A 27,928-nucleotide genomic window follows, 5' to 3' on the forward strand; every position below is an offset into this window, starting at 1 on the left:
GAAAGATTTCAATTTCAGGGAACTATAAAATCTCAGCTCTGATATGTGCTTGGAATAAGTAGACTTCAAAACAGACCTAGAGTTTGTGGTTAATAGATGGGGATCATCAAACATATATCTAAGCCCTAGGTTCTCAAAGGAGTTTTGCAGAAACATAAGCCAGGGAATCCTATTTGAGTATTCCAATTGAAGACAATCAGTGATACAGTCTTGGACCAAACTTGCCGTAGGGTTTGACCAACATTTGATCCACAGCAGTAGGGGAGCCATAAAGACCCTGTCCTCCAAAAAGCACTGACCCAGTTCTTCATGGCAGATTATGTTTGCGGTGCATTTTGGAACCAACAATAATCTGCGCAGGAATTTATTTTCTACACTCTGAAGAGACGGTATTTTATTATAGCCCCAGACGCCTGCCCCATAAAGGACTGATGCAGTGCATTTGGAATTATAAAGAGTTTTCAACTGAGCAGGGGGTCTATGACCTAGTTTATTTGAAAAGCGAAAAATTGCTTCATTGTTCCTTATCAGCTGTTGGAGCTTAAAATTAATGTGTGTCTTCCAGGACAAAGAAGAACTCATGTACATGCCTAGATAACAAAATTCTTTGACCTTATTAAGAGTGTGCCCTCCCATAGAAAATAGTTTAGACTTTGTATTGCGTGGGCCACAAGTCATAACAAAAGTCTTTGGGTAATTTACTTTCAGATCTAGATTCAGCATAAAATCGTAAAATACATCCAGTAGTCCCTGTAAACCGTTTGCAGTACGGGCAATTAAAACTGCATCGTCAGCGTATAATAAAACTGGAAGGTGTCTCTGACCCATCTTCAGTATGTCCTTTGCATGTTTTAAAAGTGAATCATAAAGCCCATTTATATAAATCAGAAAGAGAAAAGGGGCTAAGATACATCCCTGCCTTACGCCCCTAGTTGACGGGATGGGGGAGGTTCTCTGCCCATGTGAGCCAACCTGAACAGAAATTGTTAGGTCTGTGTGTAGGCGTTTAATAAGCTCCAATAGAGGCGGATCACAGCCTAAGGCTTCCAAAATTTGCCATAACTTTGACCTATTAACCATATCAAAGGCACTGGTTAGATCAATGAAAGCCATGTGAATAGACTCTTTTTTGACTGTCACATATTTGCTGAGTATCAGCTGCAAGTTTAAAACTTGCTCAACTGTGCCTACACCAGGTCTAAAACCAAATTGAATAGGGGATAAAATCTGGGCCTCGGACACCCAGTCTTCTAACCGGGACAAGATCACACCACCTAAAATCTTTGCCGTCGAATCAATAAGAGAGATTGGTCTGTAACAGGAAGGATCTTGTCTATTACCTTTTTTAAAGATAGGAACAATAATGGCCGATTTCTATGAAAGGGGCACGTTACTGTTTACCACACTATTCAAAACATTTGTAACTAGCGGACCCCAAAGATCAATTTCTGATTTAAAAAGATCAGCGGGAACCCCATCGGGGCCGGGAGCTTTTCCCTGCCTTGATCTATTAATAGCATTTTTGACCTCGTGGAGGTCAAAAATAATGTTTGGAGCCTTAGTTTTGGAATCTAAATTGAAAAGTGCAGAAGGATTTACATGCAAATTCTCATAGGTTCCTGAACAGAAGACTTTCCTAAAATGAGTTAACCAGACATCCTCAGTAATAAGACAGTCATCGGCCAAAGAGTGGTGACCAGAAAAGTATGAGTGATTAATCACTTTCCAAAATTTAGAAGTGTCCTTCTGCTCAGATGCAGCCAAAAGATCGCCCCAGGCCCTGGACCTAATTTCTGATTTCCGTTTGTCAATGGCAGCCTTATAATCAACTCTGGCTATTTTAACTAATTGACGGGAGAGAGGAGCTGCTTTAAGTGCATCTTTGAGTTTTTTGTGGGCAGATGAACATGCGGAGTCGAACCATCTGTGGGCCGCCGGCCCCTTCGCAGGCCTGTCCACCGCCAAGGCGCGTGAAATGTCAGTGCTTAAAAATTCAAATTCACGCACTATGCGGTCAGAATCTAACTGCTGGGAGAGACACATCTGAATCGAGTCCGACCTACTTCTTACAATTTCCTGGTTAAAAAGTTTTGGATCTATTTTGTCCCATTTTAAACGTATGCCACGGTTTGGATTATAAACAGTAGCAGCGCTCAAGCTTTTATTATTGGGTGCCTGAATAATTTTTAGGTCCAATATAATACTAAGGGGGTTATGATCGCTCGCACAGTGGGGCGTAATCTTAAATTCTTGAATTACGTAAAAATCAGAGGAGCTGATAAGTATGAAATCGATAATACTCCCCCTCAAATTCCCTGTAAAGGTTGGTATATTGCAGGCGTCAGGGGCCAATTTCTCGGTAACATGGACCAAGTCAAATTTACAAGTAAAAAGGTTTAAGGCATCTCCTTCAGATGTATGGTTAAAATGAAATACTGACTCTCTGCCCTCAGCAGGAAAGGCACACAGGTCCATGTGTTCTTTGCTGCACAGAGGAGTGTTGAAATCGCCCACCCATATAATAATTAGGTCACTGTTCTGCAAAGCATGTGAAGAATCTATAAAATCCGTAATGACCCATAAGGAGGCCCCGAGGGATATTGTTATAAAAGTTTAAAATAAGGATATCCTTTTGGCCACAAATAGAGACTAGGACAACCATAAAATAAAGGGAAGACCAGATTAAAGACACTTTTAAAAGCGGGAGATGTACGGAAACGAGAACTAAGAGGCCGCCACTAGCTCTCCCCATCTGGGAGGTTAATGCCGGCTGACACAAAGAGGTGAAACCGTTCAGGAGGAACGTATCTTTGGACCAGGTCTCCTGTAGACAGAATATATCGTAGGAGGAAATGAAGCTCTTCCAGTCCGAATTGTCAGATTTAGATCGCAGCCCTGCTATGTTCCAGCTAAGCAGAGTTAATGGTCTAGACACAGGACATGACATTAGAACTTTAGTATTTATAGGAGCTTTCAGGTCCAAATCAGGCTTTCCTGTGTCCCAGATACATTCAGCGTGGACATTCCCAGCCTTAGGTATCTCCTTTTTAGAAGAACAGGGGTGGATCACCGATAGTCAATCGTTCACGTCAAGGTGACTGAGAGTCGAGAACCGGTTGCTAGAGGGTACATTTACCTGTAAATGAAGCCTTTCAGAATCTGGTCTGCGAATACTAGAATTAGTGTCAATGCGGTTTGGTAGGAGCACAGGGTCATAAAAATGATACAGGGGATGTATTTGAATCCTGTTAGTTGACATTTTACAGTAGTCCAAATTGGTCAAAAAATTGTCTACTGAACGAGGATTAGCAAAATTTAAAACAACATAGTCTCCCTCCTCCAATACTTTGGAGGGTCCTACCCTCCTCACTCTTCGGGCCATGAGAATCTTATCATTGTGAAAACAATTGGATTTGAAATTGAAGTTCAACCAGTGACCAGCTTTTCTAATTAGGGAGTGGGTATCTTCTTGTTTAGAGCACTCCAGAGGAGGAACATTTGAGAGAACCAGAACGTACGGGTTGCAGGCAGGTGGTAAATGTAAAAAGTCTGCATGGTTAGTAAGTTTAGTAGGATCTTTGTCATGCGTTCTAGAGGAATAAACTTCCCTTATCGGCCCTGATGCAGGGTTGTAAGCGAAAGGTCCTTGACCAGAGACGGTTCGTGGATCGGGCAAAAAATTACTTACTCCTTGGGGTACCAAAGTAGGGGGAGGAGTAGACTGATGTGCTGGTTCGGGGCTATGAAGTATTCCCGTGCATAAAGGACCTGGTTTTAAAAAACTAGATAAAAACCTGGTCACATCGTTACAAAAGCAATCGAGCTTCCTAGCGATCAAGGTGGAAATTTTTGCCTCAAGAGTTGCGCAAAAGGATTTGAGTGTCAAGTCAATAAAACTAGAAAGATCTTCAGGAGCATCCTTACTCGGAGGGCATTCGGGGAAGGAGACCAGGGGGATTGGGTGTTGGTCACTATGGGCCAGGGAGGTAGGTAGATTCTTATTGGAGCCCAGGGCCTTTTTTGTATTTTTGAGCTTTTTCCCGGCTCTCCTCTTCTTCAAAGGGGGAGAATCGGCCTGAGAGCAAGAGCTTTCAGGAGGAGGAATAGCTAAAAGGAGAGAAGAATTAATTTGGTCGGTAGTGGGGAGTATATCGGCGCCCAACTGGCTGGTATTCAGAGGCGAGATCAGTGATGAAGGACCAGTCCTTGGAAAAGTGGAAATATGGATGGTAGGTTCCAAGGGGGGGTGTTGAACAGTACTTTGGACAGCCCCAATCCTTTCTTCTACATGTTCAAGTTCGGATTCAATGGCCCCCATCACAGAAGATAAATAACTAGTAATGGAGGACTGAAGGGAGCTGGACCCGGCTTCCCCCTTCTGAACATTAGACTTTCTTTTCCCCATATTTGGTAACAAACTCACACAGTATCTGAAACAGCACCCCGATGGAGATTCCACAGGCAGAAGAAGTAGACGTTAGGGGGGGGCCCAGCCCGGCCTCTTCCGGTTGATGACGGGCGAAGGACGGGCCCGCCCTTGGCCCGGGCTTCGCCCGGGCGCCGCCCGCGCGTGTCCCGCTGAGCGGGAGCGCTCACTGGTTTTTAAAGGGCTCCTGCCCTGATTGGAAAGGCAGCACACAGCTGCTGCCCGCCTCCTCTGTCCCAGGAAAGTGTTCGGCGCGCGTCCCGCGGAGCGGGAGCGCTCACTGGTTTTTAAAGGGCTCCTGCCCTGATTGGAAATGCAGCACACAGCTGCTGCCCGCCTCCTCTGTCCCAAGAAAGTGTTCGGCGCGCGTCCCGCGGAGCGGGAGCGCTCACTGGTTTTTAAAGGGCTCCTGCCCTGATTGGAAAGGCAGCACACAGCTGCTGCCCGCCTCCTCTGTCCCAGGAAAGTGTTCGGCGCGCGTCCCGCGGAGCGGGAGCGCTCACTGGTTTTTAAAGGGCTCCTGCCATGATTGGAAAGGCAGCACACAGCTGCTGCCCGCCTCCTCTGTCCCAGGAAAGTGTTCGGCGCGCGTCCCGCGGAGCGGGAGCGCTCACTGGTTTTTAAAGGGCTCCTGCCCTGATTGGAAATGCAGCACACAGCTGCTGCCCGCCTCCTCTGTCCCAAGAAAGTGTTCGGCGCGCGTCCCGCGGAGCGGGAGCGCTCACTGGTTTTTAAATGGCTCCTGCCCTGATTGGAAAGGCAGCACACAGCTGCTGCCCGCCTCCTCTGTCCCAGGAAAGTGTTCGGCGCGCGTCCCGCGGAGCGGGAGCGCTCACTGGTTTTTAAAGGGCTCCTGCCCTGATTGGAAAGGCAGCACACAGCTGCTGCCCGCCTCCTCTGTCCCAGGAAAGTGTTCGGCGCGCGTCCCGCGGAGCGGGAGCGCTCACTGGCTTTTAAAGGGCTCCTGCCCTGATTGGAAATGCAGCACACAGCTGCTGCCCGCCTCCTCTGTCCCAAGAAAGTGTTCGGCGCGCGTCCCGCGGAGCGGGAGCGCTCACTGGTTTTTAAAGGGCTCCTGCCCTGATTGGAAAGGCAGCACACAGCTGCTGCCCGCCTCCTCTGTCCCAGGAAAGTGTTCGGCGCGCGTCCCGCGGAGCGGGAGCGCTCACTGGTTTTTAAAGGGCTCCTGCCCTGATTGGAAATGCAGCACACAGCTGCTGCCCGCCTCCTCTGTCCCAAGAAAGTGTTCGGCGCGCGTCCCGCGGAGCGGGAGCGCTCACTGGTTTTTAAAGGGCTCCTGCCCTGATTGGAAAGGCAGCACACAGCTGCTGCCCGCCTCCTCTGTCCCAGGAAAGTGTTCAGCGCGCGTCGAGTAAAACGAAGCCTTGTTCAAAGAGCGCTCAATAGACAAAAAACAGATATAGTGTTCCTCCAGGAGACACACCTGTTAGATCAACAATATCAGTGCATGGGTAGAGCGAGATACAGACTGGGCAGCTGGGTGCAATCCACCTCTGGGTCGAGAGGAGTCGCAATTTTCATCAAGAGGTCACTGCCATTTCACGAAAGCAAACCTGGACAGACAGACAGGGAACATTATATTGGGGGAACTACAAGGAGAGGATATACTGTTAGTAAATGTGTATGCACCACCAGGTTTTCAAAAAAATGGGCTGCTTAAAAAGGTGGGAGAAATACTAGTAGAGGCCCTATGTGCCCTGGTAGTGCTGGGAGGTGATTTTAACCTTGTAGTGGATACCAGTAGAGATAGAAATAGTTCCCATCTAGAGGAAAGTGGGACAAGAAGAAGACTAGAAGGGTTTACGCAAGTAATAGGTTTATGTGACATATGGAGAAGTCTACACCTAGAGGAAACATGCTACTCCTTCTACTCAGGGGTACACTCAATGCACTCACGATTAGATTACTTTCTCACCACCGGCAGTACACTCAGCAGGTTTAGGGCAAAATATTACGTTAGAGGAATAAGCGATCACTCCCCACTGTGGACATTGCTCGACCTCCAAACCCAAAGGCCCAAACAACCATGGAGAATGCAAACATGGCGACTCACTAACAAACAAGAGATCAAACGCTTGACCATGGCCTCGTAGCTCTACTTTATTGATAATAGAAACACAGTGAAAAGCGAAATGACACTATGGGAGGCATATAAGGCAACGATAAGGAGTACAATTATTTCTGGAGAGATACAGGATAGACAAGAAAGGGGGGCAGCACTAAATAAACTAGAGGGAGAAATCAAACGCCTAGATGAGATACATCCGGAGAACAGAGATCCCATCAGTAAAAGTGCAGCTGAATTGAAAAGAGTTGAATACCAAGTGCTGGCAAAAAATGAGGCAAAAACCTCCTACATACTAAAGCAAAAAAGAATTTATGAAGGAGGGAATAAAACAGGGAAGCTACTGACATGGCTGGGAACAAAGGAAAGGGACAAAATGACGATTCTAAAAATTAGGCAAACATCTGGGAATTTGATACGTAAAAGTAGGAATATAGCTGAAGAATTTGCCACATACTTGGAATGCTTTTATGATTCCAACAGCCGCCGAAATAGAAATTTGAGCATTCATTGATGACTGCCTAATAAAGAAACTAAGTAAAAACCAAAAAGTAGCATTAGAAGAAGACATTACAGTAAAGGAAATTACACAAGCCTTGGGGCATATGCAGTCAGGTAGAGCTCCCAGACCGAACGGACTCCCAATCGAACTATTGAAAAGACTACAAACACAAGTGAAGGTCCCACTTCATAAGGCCCTTACGGAAGCGTACAGAACAGGTAAACTGCCAAGGACATGTGCATAGTGATGGTGATATTAATCCCAAAGGCAGGAAAACCGCCAGACAGATGTGACTCATATAGGCCCATATCATTAATCAATGGGGATATTAAAATACTGGATAAGGTATTGGCAAATAGGTTAAAAACAGTGATCTTAGAGTCAGTACACCAGGACCAAAATGGATTCATGCCGGGTCCCTCGACCAGGCTGAACCTCCGGCGCCTACACAATAACATGGCTCTGCCCAGGAGGAACTGGCAGACAAAGCAATTGTATCCCTAGATGCAAACAAAGCATTTGACTTGGTGGAATGGAGATATCTGTTTGGTGTTTTAAAGGGGATGGGCTTTGGGCCGAAATTAATAAGATGGGCCAGGCTCATCTACGACCGCCCTATTGCTACGGTATGGGTCAACGGCCATCTCTCTTGGAAGTTTGATATCATGAGGGACACCAGACAGGGTTGCCCACTGTCGCTGATGTTGTTTGCATTAGCTATCAAAGCTCTGGCTGCTTGGATAAGAGAGGATCCACAAATTTGGCACTGGCTGGGTAGACAGGGGCCAGAGGACTGCATTTCATTGTACGCCGACGATATCCAACTATACTTAACCAATATGACGCAGACAACGGATAGACTCCAGCAAATATTCGACACAATTGGCAGACATTCAGTCTTTGCAGTTAACTGAGATAAATCACTAGTGTTCCCCTTGGAAGACAATTTGATAAGTACACACATTAGATTGCCACTCCAGATGGAGCGAACCAAGTTTAAATACATAGGATATGGGTAACACACTCCGATGTAGAAAATTATGAGGCAAATATGACACCCCTACTGCAACGACTAGATCAGGACATGGAACATTGGCAGTCGCTGCCACTATTCCTATTAGGGAAGCCAACCATGTTTAAAATAATACTGTACGTTCTACAAAATACACCATATAAAATACCAGATAGGTTTTTCATTAAAATAGATAGCCTATTAAGAAAGATGTTATGGGCGGGAGGGCAACCCAGAATATCTCTGAAAACACAGCAAAGTTCTAGGTTTGAGGGGAGAATTGCACTGCCTAATGTGCGGAAGTATCATGAAGCAGCGCAAGTCAGTGTAGTAAACGACTGGGCAGATACGGAGGCTGACAACCCAGCATTCTGGGGAGATAAATTAGGAATAGGGATACACAGCTACCTGCATGCATTATACAGTTGAATAATGTACCCGGCGACACAAAGGAAAATCGAAATCTGGAGGAGACTGACAAAGGAGATGGAATGGGGTGAGAAACTTACCCCCAAGACCCCACTATGGGAAGGTACAAGGTTAAAAGAGGTCCCGTCACTGCAGGGATTCAAAGGATGGGATGACATAGGTATATCCACGTTTGCGAAAGTATGGGATGCAAATGGGATAGTCCCATTCTCAGACCTACAGACAGAATATAAGATGACCGGGTCACAGTGGCTCAAATACAGATAACTACCCCACACCCTGAAAAATAACATCCCTCCAGATGAAGAGACGCAAGAAAATTACCCATTAGAAAACAGGTTGCTGAGTGGAAAAGTTGACAAAAAACTGGTATCAATGACATTTGGCACTTTGATGAGGAACACACAAGATTCACTGACGAAACAGCGGGATAAGTGGGAAATAGACACAGGGAATCTAGAAGAGGATGATTTGGGGGAGGCATTAGAATTCCCAAAAAAAGTGGCAATAAAAGCTAGCTTTCAGCTTATCCACCTTAAAATACTACACCGGGTGTACTACACACGGACCATTTTATATCAGATAGGATGGATAGGCAGTGTGGGATGCAACAGAGACTGCAGAATGAAAGGCTCCTTTCTGCACATTATATGGAGCTGCCCACGCCTTCAGGGGTACTGGTGAAGGTGGGAAGTACACTGGTGACTGCAATAGGCAAGGCACGCAGCCTGACACCAAGGATAGTGTTACTGGGCATATGGGAAACCTCAGACTATATACGTCATCAAAAAACACTCATCAACATGAAGTTGCATGGTGGCCAAGAGAGATATAGCCCAGAGATGGGGCTCGGCAATGCCCCCTACACATCAGAACTGTGTAACATGAATGGAATATTGTAGAATTATAGAAAAAGAAGTGTACAAGAGTAGAGGATGTATGAAGAAATATGAAAAAGTATGGGCAGGATGGGAAAGAATTATGAAAGAACACAGACTGGAACAGTGGTGTTCCTCCAATGATAAACTGTACAGAGCCAGCTAGGAAAAGCTCGGCAAGAATGGCAATAGAGGAATCATATGTCTCTGGACTAATGACATTTGTGGATAGGACCAGGGTGGAGCAGAAGGTGAGACGAAATGTTAAAGATGTTGATTACATGCATAAATGTACTAACTGTTAATAACTGGCAATAAAATAATACAAATATAAATACAAAATAAAAATGTCCATCAAAAAGACCTTTCATTCACGCTTGTCATACTTCTGTGCCTTTCTTTCTTACTTTTAAGACTTTTCCATCTTTCCCCCACAAACCTGACCCCCAGAGCTTTTTCCTCCTCCCACCTCTCCCCGCTTACCTGCTCTCCTGCAGCTTCTACTTCTTCCTGCTGCTTCTTGCTTCACATGGCCCCACCTACCACCCACCTGTGTTCATCTCCCCTTCCAGCACCTACTTAATGGCAGTCACTGTACCACTGTGGAGTTGGTGCCCAGCGCCACGACCCCTGACTGGATCACCCTCTGGTGCTACTCTGCAGCGTCCCTCCACTTGCTCAACCCAGAAAGCTTGTCCACCTGCTGCTGCCACACTGCACCCCACAGCATGGAAGAACCTTTCTCTCACTTCAAATGTCGCTTCATCTGCAGCAACTCACCATCATACACTCCCCATACTGCAAATTCCAGGTCATCTTTTCACAACCTCACCTCAACAAACACCACAGATAACATTCACTGAACTCTCAAGTGCATGATCCTCAACACCCGCGCACTCAAAAACACACTACCTAAAACTTTCTTAGCAAAAGCACACTAGACCTCCTCTTCCTAATGAAACATGGATGAACCATGCCTCATGTACCAACATTGCTGTGGCTGTCCAATCGGGATACAAAATTATATGTCAGGACTGCCTCCACAACCCCAGCAGAGGAACTCACTGTCTTTTATAGAGACACCCTCAAATGCACAACTACCACAGATTCAGACACTTTCTTTGAGCACATGCATTTGAACCTACAAATGACAGCCCCACTCTGAAGAGCACCCTGGCTTTCCGACCATCTGGGCCATGAGGCAATTTCAGCAACCTCATCTCAGACTTCATTTCCCCCCACACCATCTACTCCAAGGACTTCCTACTTCTCTGGAATGTCAGCTTCCACCTGGAAGACTCCTCCAACCACTGCTCCACTGTCCTCCACATGAATCTACACATCATAGGACTTTCCCAGCTTACCACAGATTCCAAATACAACGCAGGACACACGTAAGCTGCAACCTTTGCCTCCAGCAACAACATCACCTCCTGCTAAGCCGCTCAAATGGACTGACCACTAAATCATCAATTTAAAAATCTCTATGCCACAAGCCAAAGCTACCATTAACACCAATCAATCCAGCTGGAACTGAAACAGAATAGCCAAAAATGATTTGCGCAACACACTCGAAACTAACCTACCCAACACCACCAACACCCTAGCCGAGAACATCAGCTTCAACCAGTGGATCTCTAACTGTACTCATACTTTGGAACCCATCAAAACCCACAAACACTGCCATACCAACAAACAGGCCTCCTGGGGCACAGAAGAACTCCAGTACTCCAAAATATACTGCAAACAGCTGGAAAACAAATGAAGAGCCGACAACTATGCTGATGCAACCTACAAGGGTGCCCTCGGGCACTACCACCACCTCCTGAGAAATGCCAAGAGAAGATCTCTCAATAATTGGATTAAGGCCAGCTCCAACAAAAAACAAAGAGATTTTTGCCATCAAGAAATTAATCTTGCCAGAAGCCTCAACCATCTCTATCACCCCTTCCCAGGAACGCCGTGACAACCTGTCAAACTGCTCTCACAGCAAAATTGAAAAGCTCTATAATAACTTTGAAAAACAGCCTAACCCTGAGGACATCATCAGCAAGCTGCACAAGACCACTTAGTCTGACACCTAACCAACTGGAGAGCATTCACCACGGAAGACACCACTTCTATCATGAAAACCATTCACTACAGGGTTCCACAGCCGCATGTCCACAACACAGTTACAACCTAGGAGGACCAATGATCAGAAAATTCCTCACTCACATCATCAACTCCTCCATTGAGTTTGCAATGTTCACTGAGGACTGGAAGCATGCTGCAGACACGTCCCTCCTCAAGAAATCATCAGGATACCCCAATGAAGTGAGCACCTTCTGCCCCATCTGCCTACTGCCACACCCAGCTATGGTGATAGAGAAGGCAATCAACCAGCAACTCGACAACCAACTGGAACTCCCCAACCTTCTCATCCACTCCCAATCCACCTTCTAAAGCAACCACAGTATGGAGACAGCACTCATTTCCACCACAGATGAGATCAGCACTCTTCAAGACTGAGGAGAAACCGACACCCTCATACTACTGGACCTCTCAGCTGTATTCAACAGTGTCACATCCCAGTCTCATCAAAAGACTACATGCAAAAGGCATCCAAGGTGCAGCACTCAAATAGATATGGTCCTTCCTCACAATGACTCAAACTCCCTCCGTACACATCAGAGCCCTAGGACCTGATCTGCGGAGTCCCTCAAGGATTATCTCTCAGACCCACCCTATTCAACATGTACATGACACCACTCGCAGACCTCATAAGATCTCACAGCATCTCCATCATCTCCTATGCTGAAGGTAAACAGCTTATCCTCTCAAAGTCAGACACGTATCCCACAACAAGATCCACATTCACCAAATGCATGATCTGTGTAGCAGAATGGATGAAAAACAACTGCTTGAAACTCATCTCGGATGAGACAGAAGTGCTGATCTTTAGGAACTAGAACTCCTTCTGGGACGCCACCTGGTGACCATCAAAGATTGGCTCAATACCATTGCCCACTAACCATGCACGAATCCTGGGAACCATCTTAGACTATAAACTCAGCATGGCCTTAAGGGTGAATTCAGTAAGCTTCTCCTGTTTTTACATACTACACATCCTCAGAAGAATCTTCAAATGGATCCCCGAGATTATTAGGTATACCGTCACTGAAGCCCTAGTCACCACTAGACTAGACTACGGCAACATACTCTATGCCAGAATCCACAACCACCTCCTCCACTGCCTCCAGACCATTCAGAACGTAGCAGCCAGACTCATCATGGATCTCCCACAACACACCCACATCACTTCTCACCTCAGTGAACTCCAACGGCTGCTGATACACAAACGCTGCTAATTTAAACTCCTCACACATGCATACAAGGCACTGCACAACATAGGAAAGCTTACCCCAACTGATGCTTCCACTGACATGATCCCACCAGACACCTACGCTCTCCCTTACTTTCTCTCAAACACATCCATTGTATCCGCAAAAGCAGAACAAAAGGCCTAGCCTTTTCTTCCTTGCACCAAAAACTTGGAAAGACTTCCTTCTACACATAAGAGCCTCCTTCTTGTCGCTTCTGGAATTGTACAAGAATCTGAAGACCTGGCTCTTCAACTACCACCCAGCCGACAACCTACGCACATGTTCTATTGGCTGGGCACCTTTTGAGTGACAAGCTGTGCTTTAGGAATACAAATAACATAACAGGAATGGTGTCTATTTAATCCTCGCCTATATGAATGTATATATAACCAATGTACTATCTGTGCTAATATAAGGAGCTGTGGTTTATCACGACTGGTGTCTTAAAGAGCAGAAACTGTGCTATTTTACCACCTTAGACAGTGGTTAATGATTGCTTGTTATAGGAACTTTCAAGGCATGTGCTGCTTTCGGCTGGAAATGTAGCCACATTTGTTGTATATATATTTTAAGTAACAAAACCTGAACATAACACAACAATATACACATAGCAAAATAACAATATTTAAAATATAACATAGTGCATCACAAAGTCAAAACAGAATGCACCACAACTGCAGTACAACAAAATCACATAGCAAGAACACAGTACAAAACGAGCAGCATTAAAACACAACAGAACACATCACCACCAAAACAAAATAACACACAACAAATAGGTATAAACATTCTTTTCGCACATTACTGCCTCCTGAATCCTGCTTTCATAATGCACAAAGGGTGTTCGGAGGATTCAATCACTGCCTTAATTTGACGTATATTTTTATCTTACTGCTCTCAGTGGTCATTTCATGTGACGTGGCCCAATGCGCTTTAGATCCCTAATTTTCTGCAAATACTTAAAAAAAACACATCGTGTGAGAAGACCTGTTGTTTGTCACTCAAAAGTGACACAACTCGTTCGCAGAAAGGATCGCCATGTGTTGAAATTAATATTACGGGGGAATGTGTACGCACACAGTCCTGGGAAAATGTTATTAGAGGGATACCTGCCGGGCACCTTCTGTTTTTAGCCACGCACCTCATATTTACAGTCAAATTTATCGAAGGCACCATTACCACGGGTTAGTTAAATGTAATTGTAAACTCAGTTTTCTCACGAGAAGAGTACCAAAGCAGAGTTTCTTCTAGATATGTAATCCTCCGTATGCCGATGCTAGGGCACTTTTGTAAATGTAAACACAAATGCACCTCTTAATAAAACAGGAATCTAAACGCACATATGTTGGATCGCGTTTTCGGTATGACCTTATTGCTAACGGAGTTAAAGCGATATCTGAGCTCAAATTCTGATTTGTATTTTCCCTTAAAGGTTCGAACAATCAGCGCAATCAAGTAAAGCGCTGCGACTACTTAGCATGGTGTGTTTGCGCTATATCTGGGATGTCATTGCTCTACACACCATGAAAGCGTGCACGCCAAGAGAAAAATGCCCAACGCATCACAGGAAGAAATACGATACATCGTTCACAGATAAAAATGTATCGTTTTCTGTTTAACACAAAATGTCAGAAGGCTGATCACTGACTTCGTGTGGACCGTTCGGTGTACTAAAAAGTCATCCCATTTGCTAAAAATAAGATCAGGTTGTACCCAAAAAGTACATGTGTCTTATCGGCACACGTAGATAGAAAGTCACTTTTCAAAATGAAAAGCATCTTATCGCAGCCTGTGGAGATAAGAGACCGGGGACAGACAGCAGGCTCTCGGGGGAGGGGTGATCTGGCTGCTATGAAACAGGGAGGAGGCTGACAGCTCCTGCGCTGGGAGAGGAATGCAGGGCTCGTTCATTCGCTCACGGAAACTAGCAGAGGAGCCCGGCTGCCTCCGTCTGTTGCCGGCTGAGCATGCTTCCAAGAGGGCAGATGGTCTGGAGAGCACCCCTCCCTGTGCCTTCCTACAATCTCTGCTAAGCAAACCCGCAGGCAGGCCGTGCCGGAGCGCAGGCGTTCAAATAACCGCAAAATAAGTGGAAGGCGCGGGATTTATGTGCACCCTGGGAGCCGGGCGCGCGGACCGGCGCAACTGATACGGCTGCAATTCGCCATTGTTAACATTTGGAGCCGAGTCTGAGCTGAGGAGCTGCCATTTCAAGTCAATGCCCCGTTATTGGCAAAAGGGGCGAGGCAGCTCGATGATTTACCCCCTGGTATGCCTGCTTTTGTGCATCAAGGTAAGAGGACGGGAAGCGACCTCCCAGCCCAACCCCCCTCCCCTCTATCCGTGGTACAGCAGGTTGGTTGTTGATTCCCTGGCACAACACATATGTGGCCAGGGCACGGCGTCTGGCCAGCTGTGTATACATGCAGTGCTTTTGTTTGGGTGGTCGTGCCGATGCCAGTGTGTGCCAGCCCCTCGTGCCTCTTTGCTATAAATAATAGGAGCTGACATCAAAGGTCGGGTTGTTAGAATGTGCTTCCTCAGGCAGAATGAGGTCACTTTCACCCAGGCTGCCTCTCCACCGTTTCTGTTTCTAGCAGAGCTGGGAGGCAAATCTGCGTCTATTTCAAGGGCCGTCCCTAATTCCTTAAATCTTTTTAAATTCATCATTGTGAGGTGGATTGCATGTGCATGCATAGGTATAAATTGTTAACGCTAAACTCCGTGCGTTAAACGTTGGTGCTAAAATCTACGCGCGTTCGGAACACCGAAAGTGCAAGCAAAACATGAACTTGTCACACCTAACTGCTGACACAACCCTGCCTCGCGGACATCTGTTAAAATGCAATCATTGGTAAAGCACTGCCCACACTGAATAGGAATAGGGCGTTATTTTTGTTGTGTTTTGCGGCCGATTGTTAGGACAGTCCGTTGGATTCACAACAGCTATCCGAAAGGTACATTTAACTGTATTACTTTAAAACGTACGTTGAAATTAGATTGATTTGACCTCTGACCTCCTGTTATTAGACATACGTGATTAGTGAGCCTCTCATATTCAGCTGGTCTCCACTGGGTAGTGTTTTAAAATGTTATTGGGCCAGGCTGGGATGTAATTGCACAATAATGAAGCAATATTGACATTATGGCAGTGCTCCATATAGGGGTCAATCTGTAGGCGTGCTGCGAGGCTATACGTGCAGTCTAGGCTCGGGAGCTGTCCCTTCAGCACGGCTGTGACACAGACAAGCAGAAAGTGAAGTCTCGTGCGCTGTGGTATTTACACGCAAAGTCTATAGCTTTGTATGTTCGAAGAGGAAGTGTTCTACTGTGGCATTTCAGGGGCAGCTAGCGGGATGCGTCTCAATGGATGAAGGGATTATTTAACTCCAAGGAAGCTCTGATCAGAAGGTGCACTTTCCCAGAACCCCCACCTTCTGTGTGCCAAACTAAAGCAGGCCTTGCTTCCAGTTCAACCGCTTTGGTCCCCAGCATAACTTTCTCGTAGCAGGGTCATTAGACACGGGTCACAGCGCAGGGGCCCTTCAAGTAGCCAAAAACCAATAGGTGGCAAGTAGAATTGAGTTTTTGCAACTGTGGATATTAAATGTATATTCCTTGCAGAATTTTCCAGTGTGCTGAGTCATGCAAAAATCTTTCCACCTTCATTAAAGGGAGTACTTATCTCATTTCAGACTGGGCACATTCAAAAGACACCATTAGATCATACAGTAAATTGTTTGTACCATCCCTTGGAGGCACAGATCCTGTATCGATGAGTTACTAAATTTTCAATCAACTCACTAAATACAAAATCCTGATTAACATGAATGAACAGAGCACATGTAGGAGGAAATCTGAAGCCGTTTACTTAGAGTTCATATACAATCACGGCTGTCTGTAATTTCTTTCCAACCATAAACTATAGATGCACCCAGTGAGTCTTGTGAGATCGCACACAACACAATTCTGCTTGAATGGTCAGATGCTTATCAGTCAAAATAATTGTGGCCTCATGTCTGCACTATTTATGGGGGCCTATAAGGAGGCAACATTGATTGCTATGGGATCACTGAGCTACCGGCTACTTTGTGGCATATGGAACACATGAAGGGTGTGCCGTGGTGGAGGTACTTAAAGTCAGGAACCCACCCACAGTTGAACTGGTTGGTCTATAACTGGTCTTGCTTTCATGTGGTGCAGTGGCTAGCCCGGCACCTCCTCTTTCCATTACAATGTAGTTTTACTTGAGCAAACCCTAAATTGTACCAGTTATTGTAGCTGTGGCAACGTTCATTGACTATGCTTCACGTAGCAGCACACTTGTTTTGGAAGGAACTGCAGAGTGTGGTATGTCTGGAAGAAATTGTTAGAATGAGGAAATTGTAAATCAGAATTTAAGGTCTTGGTAAAAGACAAGCTGGAAATACTGAGCATAATGTAAATCTCTCGCTCGTTCAGATAAACTAGTTCAGTGTACTTCCTACATTTAAAAGTATGTACCCCATAGAGGAAATGGCTGAACTGCCAACCTTTATGAACAACACAGTGTGGTAACCTGAGGGCATCTTGTATGGTTTTCGGCTGCAGAAACCACCACACTTACTTTATTTTACCATGATTTTAGACATACGCTAACAATAAAGTTACTGTACTCCCTTTCTAATAGCTATGGTGCAGATAACGATTAAAGGGCGAGATGATGTTGATGGATTCACAATACAATGGAATTCACTAAATCTGAACAGATTTCTGATTTTATTTAGTATGTTGTAAATGTATGTATCGTTCCAAATATCTCCCTGATTGAGATAGACTTTAAACTGAAAACCTCGTTGTGCAAGGTATACAATCTCGATATGTTTTGTATATTATATTATACGTTACACAAAAATATACTGTTTAAAAGAGATAAAATATTTTGGTGTACTAATGAAGCTAACATAGGATGCATGGTTCAGCTGCTGCCAATTAGTGCTCCGTGATAATGCATGTATGTATGGAGTGGTCTATCAAGGATGCTATGGGCCTTAATAAAAAATATGCAGGGCTATTTCCATCACCCTGCCCCCTGGCTGGGTTTTTCAAAGTAGCCATAAAAAGAGTACATGGGGTCCTCAACTCTCCTGCTCCCCGGGACTACTTCACCTGCTGTTCATTTTTGTTTTTTCATGGCTGTTGCATCATACATTCTGGGACATGACAAGTTAGGGGTCAGCTGACGGATGTCTGGTTTATAAATTTTATGCACTCAAAATATACCTCCTTTCTGTGCTCTAAACTTTGTGGATTTTCACTATATTAAATCCCTCTAAGGTGAGGCCATCCACAGCACAATTTATTAGTAATGCTGAGCTTGAACCAACTTGTGATCTTTAGGTGATCCTTTGGCATTTTGGTGCTTCTGTTTAAGATCACAATTGACAAATTTGGGAAAATGAAATTAGTTGAAAAGCTGCATCATGTCTAATAATTTGCTAAACAGCCCACAGTACACAATTAGGTTGCTCTGACAAACCTGGTAATTATGAAAGATAGGATATTGTAGATTTTTTTAAGCTTGTGTTTACTGCTAGGGAGGTGTTTAGTGTTGTGAACAAATATTTGGATTTTAGTGAACATATTAAACTTTACTTTTATACATGTTTTTAAAATATGGCAGACAAAGAGCCTTCAGAATGGAGCAAAATGTTCTCTACCTTCAAAGATTATGATAAACCGTGCTATAAAAATCCCTTCTAGGCACAGTCATTCATTTCCCTTACATCCGATGTGAAATGTATGGCCACAGCTCTAACTTTACAGCAGCAAGGTAGGATCACTTGAACTAGATTCTCTGCCCAAATATGATCTTAGAGAATTTGATACTCTACTTCTGTTTAACTCACCAATGATGATTGCTTATACATACGGGATCTGTCACTATCTTATTGATTTCTTTGTTACCAATGTCAAGGACTGGATTACTATATATGTTTTATAAGGTATTACTAGAGGAGACATTGCCAAATATTGATATTAACAGAGTACTTTAGCCCCTGTATTTGTTTTTGAACAACCGCAGAAAGTTCAAAATTATACAGCGGGAAAGGATCTCAATTTGCAACGTAGTGTTTTAATTAGCTTATACTAGAGATCATCCTCTAAGACAACCTGTATCCAAATGTCATCATAAATAGCACCTCCGATGTACTGTTTAGTCAGCTCTGTTAGTGAAGAAATTGGAAGCAAGGTCTGTTGTCCAGATAGACTATAAACAGTTAATAGGTTTGCAAAATTCACTGTGATTGGCTTGATAAAAATTTAGACGCTGGTATTTTCCTAATACCTATTAAGGTTTGTGTTCTTTAGTCCAGATTTATGACACTGAAATATAAAATACTTTCAATATTGATTGATCCTAAAAGTGTTCTCACTTCAATTATCCATACCAAACTGCTCTCTGGTTTGTGCATTTCAAACAATGACATTCACCTTTTGCCCATGTGGAAAACCGACTTACTGTCATTTTTAGGTTTCGCCTGCGCATGCGCTTGCGCGCATGCTTACAAAACCTTTTGTGAGTAAAAAAAAACATTTAAAAGGGGCTAGGAACCAACCCCTTACTTACCTCAACTTACCATTGTCTTGCTCCAAAGTCGCTCTGATTTAGCTGCTTCGGATTGGCCAGCATGTCGTCTTCACGACGCTTCCTGTCGTCATCTTCATCTTCTTTGCTGATCTTGCCATCAAGTTGCCTGTGGACTAAGTACTCTGTCCGGTCACTTCCTATTGAACACTGGCCAGTGCCCTTTCTCTCGCTGTGACACTGAAGGTACTTCTTTCTTCTTCTTGCCGTCTTCTTTCTTCCCTTACTTCTTCTTTCTTCACTGCCATGTTCTCTGTCATCCTTCTTCATTACTGTCTTCTTTTTTATATTTTTCCACCATGCCATCTTCTTACTTTGCTGATGTCTTCTTTCTTTGATGCCTTCTTCTCTGTCTTCTTTCTTTGTTGCCGTCTGTCTTCTTTTTGGCATACCCTCTTCTGTCTTCGCTGTCCTCTTTACTGCATGCCATCTTATGTCTTGTCTTCTTATGTCTGCACTCTTCTCACGTCTTCTGTCTTCTCACGTCTTCTGTCTTCTCACGCCTTCTGTCTTCTTCCACCTTCTGCCTTCTTCCACCTTCGGTCTTCTTTGGTCTTCTGTCTTCTCAAGCCTTCTCAAGCCTTCCATCTTCTTCTGTCTTCTGTCTCCTTCCACCTTCTGTCTTCTGCTTTCTTATGTCTTCTCCCGTCTTGTGTTTTCTCCCGTCTTGTGTTTTTTTCTTCTTTCTTCTGCCATCTTCTGTCTTTTTCCATCTTCTGTCTGCTAACACACATGCCAATTGTCTTTTTTCTATGTAACTGGCTTATACATATTAGAAAAATGATATAATAATGTTTGTTTTTAATTTAATAAAACAAACATTATTATAACATTTATTTAATATTTGGAAGTCAGTTACATAGAAAAAAAGACAGAGGCGAAATCTATTGGCTTTACCAATGCTTATTAAGAGGGTCTATATAGGGTGGATGTTGGACCTGGCTCTTTTTGCAGTGCCATCCACAAACTTTTTTCCTCCTTCCTCCTAGTTTTTTCTGACCTGTTTCTGTTGGCTTTAGGACTCTGAGCACTTGACCACTGCTGACCAGTGCTTAAGTGCAAGTGCTCTCTGTCTAAATGATATTGGTGATCGGTTTATCCATGATTGGCTTATTTGATTTAATAGTAAGTTCCTAGTAAAGTGCAGCAGAGGTGCCTAGGGTCTGTAAATTAACTGCTACTAGTGGGCCTGCAACACTGATTGTGCCACCCACATGAGTAGCCTTGTACACATGTCTCAGACCTGCCCCTGCAGTGTCTGTGTGGGAAGTTTGGAACTGGCAGTTCAAACTGGCAAGTGCACCCACTCTCCAAGTCCAAACCTTCCCTTTTTCTACATGTATGTTCCCCATAAGGTAGGCCCAAGGCAGCCCCTTGGGCAGTGTGGAGTGAATTTGAAAGGTAGGACATGTACTACTGTGTTTTACATGTCCTGATAGTGAAATATTTCAAAATTCAGTTTTCACTATTGCAAGGACTATCCCTCTCATAGGTTAACGTTGGAATTCCCTTGAAATATCTTTTAAGTGCAGTTCCCCATTGGGAGGAGATAAAGATGTGAAGTTTGGGATCTCTGAACTCACAATTTAAAAATACATCTTTTGGTGAAGGTGATTTTTAGATTGCAAGTTTGAAAATGCTACTTTTAGAAAGTGGGCATTTTCTTACTTAACCTTTCTGTGCCTCTGCCTGTCTGCTGGAATACACGTCTGGGTCAGGATGACATTTGGGCTGTTTGTGAATTCACTCTAGACAGTCACAGAAAGGGAGCTGAGGTGTTCCCTGCATATCCTTAAGAGTCTTCCTGGGCTAGAGTGGTGGGAGGAGCTGACACTTGCACCTGAATAGGGCTCTGCCTGTGCTTACACAAAGCAGTCTCCAACCCCCTGGAGTGTGTCTGGGGCCAGGGCAGGAACGTCAGTGTCTTGTGAACTACAAAGACTTCCTTTGAAGTTTGCGTACTTCAAAAAAGAAATGAGTATAATTATTTGATCCAAAACCCCAGAATTTCAATACACTTCTGGATCAAGAGGAGACTCTGCTAAGGAGAAGAGCTGAAGAGCTGTGAGGGGTAGTACTGCCCCATTGCTGTGTGTGCTTCGCTGGGTTGGACCGCTGTTGCTGCTTCTGTTTTGGAGAGGACAAAGATTGGACTTTGCTTTGTATCCTGCTTGTGAAGTTTCTCCAAGGGCTTGGACTGAGCTTGCTTCCTGTTATGAAGTCTCAGGGACATCACCTGCCAGCGCCTGGGTTCTCTTGCTGAGGACCCCGACTTGCCAAGAGGTGCCCACCTCAGTTTCTGGGCCCTTGGGAGTGAAGTCTGGCAGAAAAACAAGAAGAATCAGGCGCACTGACTTCAGACAACTCCAGAACTGGTGCCACAGCCCAACTCAGCACCGCTGCCTGCACCCGAAGCCGTTTTCCCAGCTGAAGTGCAACAGCCGCAACCAGCACCACAGGCCCAATGCTACAGCAGCACCTTGGAAGTCCTGCAAAATCGTGAGTCCCAAGTGCTGTGTCACAGACGTCCATGACACGTGACTCCACCGCAGCATCTGTGGCCCAGTGGTGTAACTGCAACACTGCGAAGTCACCTCATCGCATCTTGACCCGCTGGACTCATCGACCCCCTGGGTTGTAAGGAATGACCACCTTGCTGCCTATGCCGCCTAACCTCTGCTGCCTCCATAAGAAACCTTATTTTCCTCACCTCCCCTGCATAGCAGTAAGCAGTATAGGAACGTAGCAGTAGAGAACCAAGGCCACCCTGGCTCCAGTGACGCCTCACCTCCCTAACTCCGTGCCACATCTTTGACTCTGCTTCATTTCTAAGGTACTGTACCTGGGGTCCGTGTGAATCTGTGACCAGCGCTGCACTCCCTCGCAAGTGGCGTTGAACTGTTGGGAACAACTCTGTCACAACGCCATGATAGCACCAGTTGGAGCTACTGTGTTTGTAAGTACTTCTATTGGGATTTATTTTTTAGAATTCATATCTTTGCTTGTGTATGTTGGATTTTTGTAATTTGGCCTTGTTTTACTTAGGTAACTATTGGCTATTTTTCTAAACTGGTGTGGTGACCATTTGTAGTGTTTTCACTGAGTTACTGTGTGTGGGTACAAATACTTAACACATTGCCTCTGAGATAAGCCTGACTGCTTGTGGGAAGCTACCAAGGGGGTGAGCAGGGGTTATCTTTGGAGCGTGACTCCCTTACCCTGACTTGAATGAGGGTACCTACTTGGACAGGGTGCAAACTGACTGCCAACTAGAAACCCCATTTCTAACAGTGGAGCATGCTGCTGTTTCATAATATTCATAAGGAATTCTGATATGTCTGATGTAGGATGACAGAAAATATATTCTTAAAGTTTAGGTTGGCCAGCTAAACATAATTTGTAATTCTGTTCTTGGTGATTAGGGCAGCTGGTTACTGGAGATAAGTAAATCATGATACTGGGAGACGACCAATTATTGCACTGAAGTAGAGTAACATCATTAGGAATTAGAGAGAGGTATGCTGTTAAAGGCGTATTAGTAACTTTTCAAAGGAGAGTCAAGACCCAATCCTGTAGAAAGTAACTAAAAACCTGGAATTAAAGAGAAGAGCTAGGGTGGCTTACCACTGGAGAGCAACACGGCATAGCAACAGATAGCACAATGGTGGCTATTGGAGAATGGGACAGTCTTCAGGTAGTGGATGACTTGCTATTGCAGTTTCATTACAAATTTATAGCGAATAAGCACACATGCTGGATTTGATGACAAAAAAGTTGCAAGAAAGAAACAAATGTGAATAGGAAGAAATCTACACACAAACCATCAGACAACTACTAAAGAGAGAGAGAAACAGTTACTTCCTTTATAGGTGTAGTACCCCATGGAGCGGGGAATGGTACACTTGCTTCCTTTAATTCAGTCTTCTATTTATTTAATAACATCTTCTATTTTTCTATGCTAATGGAAAAAACAACACTTCAATTAAAAACAATGAGAAGGTATAATATGCATGTTGAAAGCCCACTGGCAACTCTATCAGCCATGCAGACTGCAGGCTCCAGGAAGAGAGTCCTTAAGGTAAATTAATCTGAATAGGGCACCCTTGGAAGGACAGTGAGACTCAATTTACTTTCAAATCTGGAAGGCCAACAACCACATGGTGCCTCTTAGCTAGAGGTCCCTCTGGGTCTGGCAATAGCTTTTACATGCACACAACTAAACTGCTAACCTCAGAAATGACAAATGGTTCATGCTGAGAGTACAACAGAGAGTCTGCTGTAAGCTAGGCCCTTAAAGGCGCAGTGAGTACAAGTAGGACTAGTGAATAAGAGGAATCATTCTACCTGATTTACAAAAGCCCAAAGAAATTGATTCAAGGACAAAGTGGGTGCAGAGTATGGAATGAGACTCCTGCCTATCGAGATGAAGACTGTGTCTGAAAGGGGTAGAGCCTAATTAAAAGAGGCCAATGGCCAGATGATTGGACTCCCAGTGGAAAAGAGTATAGGCAAGGGAAGAGGGTGATTGTAAACTCCAGAGGAAAAGATGAGTTATAACTCTAAGAGAACCATTGAAACAATAGCTTGTAGAGCTGCAAATGAATGACAAGTCACTAATGAACATTTTGAGCATCTCATGATGCAGTGTTAACCTTGACATTTTTGTAAATCTGCAAGTATAAGGCCTTTTGATTGTGCACTCCTTTCTTGACAAACAGTGCAAAAGCCAATAATTCTAGATGTATATTGATAACACAGGCAAATACAAAAGCGCATAGACTATTTGTAAGTTGTCTGTGCAACTTTCCTCTTTCTGTCCCTTTTGTGTCATTGCCCTATTATTTATTCTTCAAGCTTCTGGCGAGAATGGCACAACGCCACAAGTGTAGGAAATAAAAACAGCCTCTCAACAATCTTGAGGAATAAAAGAAGAAGGCACAGACATAGAAGGCAGAGAAACAGTTGCACCAAAGCATGGCACAAATTGTCTATGTATATCTTAGTCCTGGCATCCTTGGCGTGGTTTTCCCTAACTTTTTTGCCTTCACAACTCCTGTTTTGTGGACCTCGATTTTGTTGGCCTTAGGACCCTGGGCACTTTACCGCTGCTATCTAGTGCGAAAGTACATCTTCTCTCTGCTTAGAACATGGTAACATTGGCTTATCCACAATTGGCATATTTAATTTACTTATACGTCCCTAGTAAAGTGCACTACCTGTGCACAGGGCCTGTACATTAAATGCTACTACTGGGCCTGCAGCACTGATTGTGCCACCCACTTAAGTAGACCTTCAACATGTCGCAGGTTTACCATTGCAGAGCCTGTGTTTGCAGTTTTAAACTGCCAGGTCGACCTGGCAAGTTAACCGTCTTGCCAGGTCCAAACCCTCCTTTTCAATACACGTAAGTCACCCCTAATGTCGACCTTAGACATCCCAAGGGAAGGGTGCACCGTCTTTAAAAAGTAGGGCATGTACTTTTAAGTTTTACATGTACTACTAGTAAAAAAAACTCTTCAATTCGTTTTTTACTACTGCAAGGCCTATCTCTCACATAGGATAGCATTAGGCTTGACTTAATAAATGTTACAGGTGTAATTTCCATTTGGGAAAAGATGGGACCCCCAAGGTTTGGTGTCTCTAGAATCACAATTTAAAATCACAACTTATGGTGAAGTCATATTTTAAATAGTAATTTTGAAAATTGTACTTTTAGAAAGTTGGCATTTCCTTATTTTAACCATTTGGTGCCCTCTGTCTGTCTCCAAAACACATCTGGGATGGGTTGCAGCTGAGCTTCCCTCCAGACAGCCACACACAAAGGGAGCTTAGGTGTGACTGATGGCCATCAACAGCTTGATGGGAAATCCTGTCAAGGATGGGGGGGGGGAGGGTACTGACACTTACACCTAAATAGAAAATGTCCTGTCCCCACACAAAGTTCTGCATACCCACGGTAGTGAATCTGGAGCCAGGGCAGAAAGAGCAGGGACTCTATGCACTTTAAAGGCCTCTCTTTGAAATCTCCCTCACTTCAAAGGTACAACCAGGTATGAGTACTGGCCCTCTGACACCACCACTTCAGTACACATCTGGCCCTGTGGGTACTCTACCAGCAAGAAGGACTGCTGTGCTGCTGAAAACTCGACTGGAGTCTTGCTTTGCTGTACTGACCTGCTATCCTCCTTGCCTGGTATTGAGAAGGACTAGACCTGTATCTCTTCAACCCAGAACCAAAGTGACTTCATTGGCTTTCTGGCTTGCCTCCTGTTCTCCTGACGTCTCATGGACACAAAAGACTTCCACTGCATCACCTACAGCACTTGGACTTTGCTTGCTGCACGTCTTGCCCTGCCAAGCGGTGCCAATTCAGTCCTGGGCCCTTAGAAGTGGCTGCTGCTCCAGTCCAAAAGCCATGCATCAGTGCTGTTGCGCCGCTCAGAACCAGTGCATCTCCATTGACGGCAGTGTATCTCTGCTACTGTGAGGATCAAGGACACTGCATCGCTGTTGATGCTGGTACATCATTGCTACTGTGAGGATGGGAATATTGACTGCACAGTGCATCACCTCCATTCCTGACGCCTCTTTGACTTTGCGCTGCTTGGAGCCAATGCAATGCCTACATCTTAGGGATCTACGCCAATGCATCACCTCCTTTGCTCCTCGCATCTTGTCTCAAGTCGATGCAACTCCATACCCAAATACTGTTTCAGTAGTCAGAGGGTGGTCCCTGTATCTGACCCGCCCTCCAGATAGTCCTGGTTGGTGTTTTATGCTTTTAAGCACTACAACTACGTTTATTCTTTAAAGATTCATATCTCGACCTCTACTAATTGGATTGTTGTCATTTTGGCCTTGTTTTGTTCATTAAATAAAGCCCTATTTGTTTAACCTGATGTGGTATCATTTTCCATGGTGTTATCACTGTTTTACTGCTTGAAGTGTTGCACAAATACTTAACACACTGGCTGTTCAGTTAAGCTTGATTGATTTGTGCCATGCTACCAGGGGTTGAGCACAGGTTCATTTAGTGTGTGTTGGTGAGTTACCCTGACTAGGATTGTGGAATTCACAAAGGGTATTTATGAGTACGATCTTTACATCACACACAGGGTGGATCTCCGCCCATAGTGCGGACTTAAAGATAGCACTTGTAAATGCCCTTTGTGAATTCCCAAAGTTATAAACGTAGACTTTTGTTCTAGGTTTCAGGGGTGGCCCCTCCACGAGAGTAGAGGAGCGTCGTCCCACAAAAAAATACCCCTAGTACTGAAAGATAAACTGGTAATAAAGTTTATTTATTACCATTTTATTTTTCAGCACCCAGTCCTGAACCGAGTGTCAGGATGAGGCGGGGAAATTGCCGTTGAGTGGCAGCAGGGAGCGCTGTGGTTTCGTTTAAAGGGTGCATGCCCCTTTGGCCAGCCATCTTGCGATGGCCAGCCTGCCATGCTCACTTTCACCTTCTCTAACCCATCTCTCTTGTGACAGCTGGGTTAGAGAAAGCCAATGCCTCCAGCGCTCTTGTGAGCACTGAAAGAGGCCGCTCCTTCCAATCCTGATGCTTCTCTCATGCTGTTTAACGGCATGAGAGCAGCACCAGGATTGGTAAGTGCAGTTTCCTGGGTCCTGTTTTGGAGTTTCCAGGACAGACGGGCGATGAGAGGAGAAGAGAGGGAGATGCTGTGAGGTAAGTGCCATTTAAAAAAATAATAATATTATTGTACCCCCCCCCCCCCCACTGTAAATACAAGTCAGCCGCCACTGCTAAGTTTAGACCAAAAGTCTAAGTTTACCTTTGTGAATCTGGCCCTATGTGTTTATAAGAATTGAAATCCATATGTGGGTACAAGAATCTAGATTTTTTTTGGCGGGAGTTAACTCGGATTACAAGGCAATTCACCCTACTCATCGATATTTAACCTAGCTTTACATTTTGTCATTAACCTTTTGAGCCTGAATTTTACTGCAAAAAGTTTATTTTCATGCTATAACCAGTACGCAAGGAAGTACTATGCCTATCAAATCTGGCAGGATTTACTAAGCCACGACCAGCAGTATCCCACTTAGTGTTGACAGATGATACAGTCTTAGATTGAGGACATATAAACTACGCCCAAGGAATTTCTATTTCTAATGAATCGGGCATGGATGCCAGGGTACGGTCAGCAGTACCCTGCTCTCTGAACCCATATGTAGTCTGTATGATACCTTAACATTAATATCAATCCCTAACAACACCATTCTGGAACCTTATCTTTCATCAGTTATTTTTCTCTCTCCTAGGATAGCATACTGGAGATTTGTATCTTCCTTAGTGACCACAGAGACCATTTGTATTTACCTATAGGGAAAACAGGTATATTTTTTACTCTTATGACTGTAATTCCTGCCATTGTCAGTGCATTATGAGCTGCACAAGGAAAAAGTTTCAGCATACCTAAGTTCTTTACCTTTGTCTTCAGAACTTTATTTTTCAAAAAACTTGATCTTTCCTTTTTCTTCTTTCTTGCTTTTTAGGCACTGGTTTTAACAATAATATAGATGGTGTAGACCGCATTCACTAAGTCACAGGGTTTTCCTACTTGGGAATTACTTG

General features: G+C 44.4%; 1 protein-coding gene across 4 annotated transcripts in view; it reads left to right on the forward strand.

The window, feature by feature from the left end:
- The first annotated feature begins 14,526 nt into the window (after nucleotides 1-14,526).
- Nucleotides 14,527-27,928, forward strand: part of PTPRO (protein tyrosine phosphatase receptor type O) — an 814,046-nt gene continuing 800,644 nt past the window's right edge. Inside the window, exon 1 of one of the 4 annotated variants that reach the window (XM_069228459.1) lies at nucleotides 14,527-14,991. In XM_069228459.1, coding sequence (XP_069084560.1) covers nucleotides 14,917-14,991 — 75 coding nt within the window. In that variant the 5' untranslated portion in view covers nucleotides 14,527-14,916. The remainder of the gene's footprint in view (nucleotides 14,992-27,928) is intronic. The other 3 variants (XM_069228458.1, XM_069228461.1, XM_069228460.1) reach the window with 3 other exon arrangements.

Source organism: Pleurodeles waltl, chromosome 4_1 (genome assembly GCF_031143425.1).
Source record: "Pleurodeles waltl isolate 20211129_DDA chromosome 4_1, aPleWal1.hap1.20221129, whole genome shotgun sequence".
In the NCBI taxonomy this organism is placed as follows: Eukaryota; Metazoa; Chordata; class Amphibia; order Caudata; family Salamandridae; genus Pleurodeles; species Pleurodeles waltl.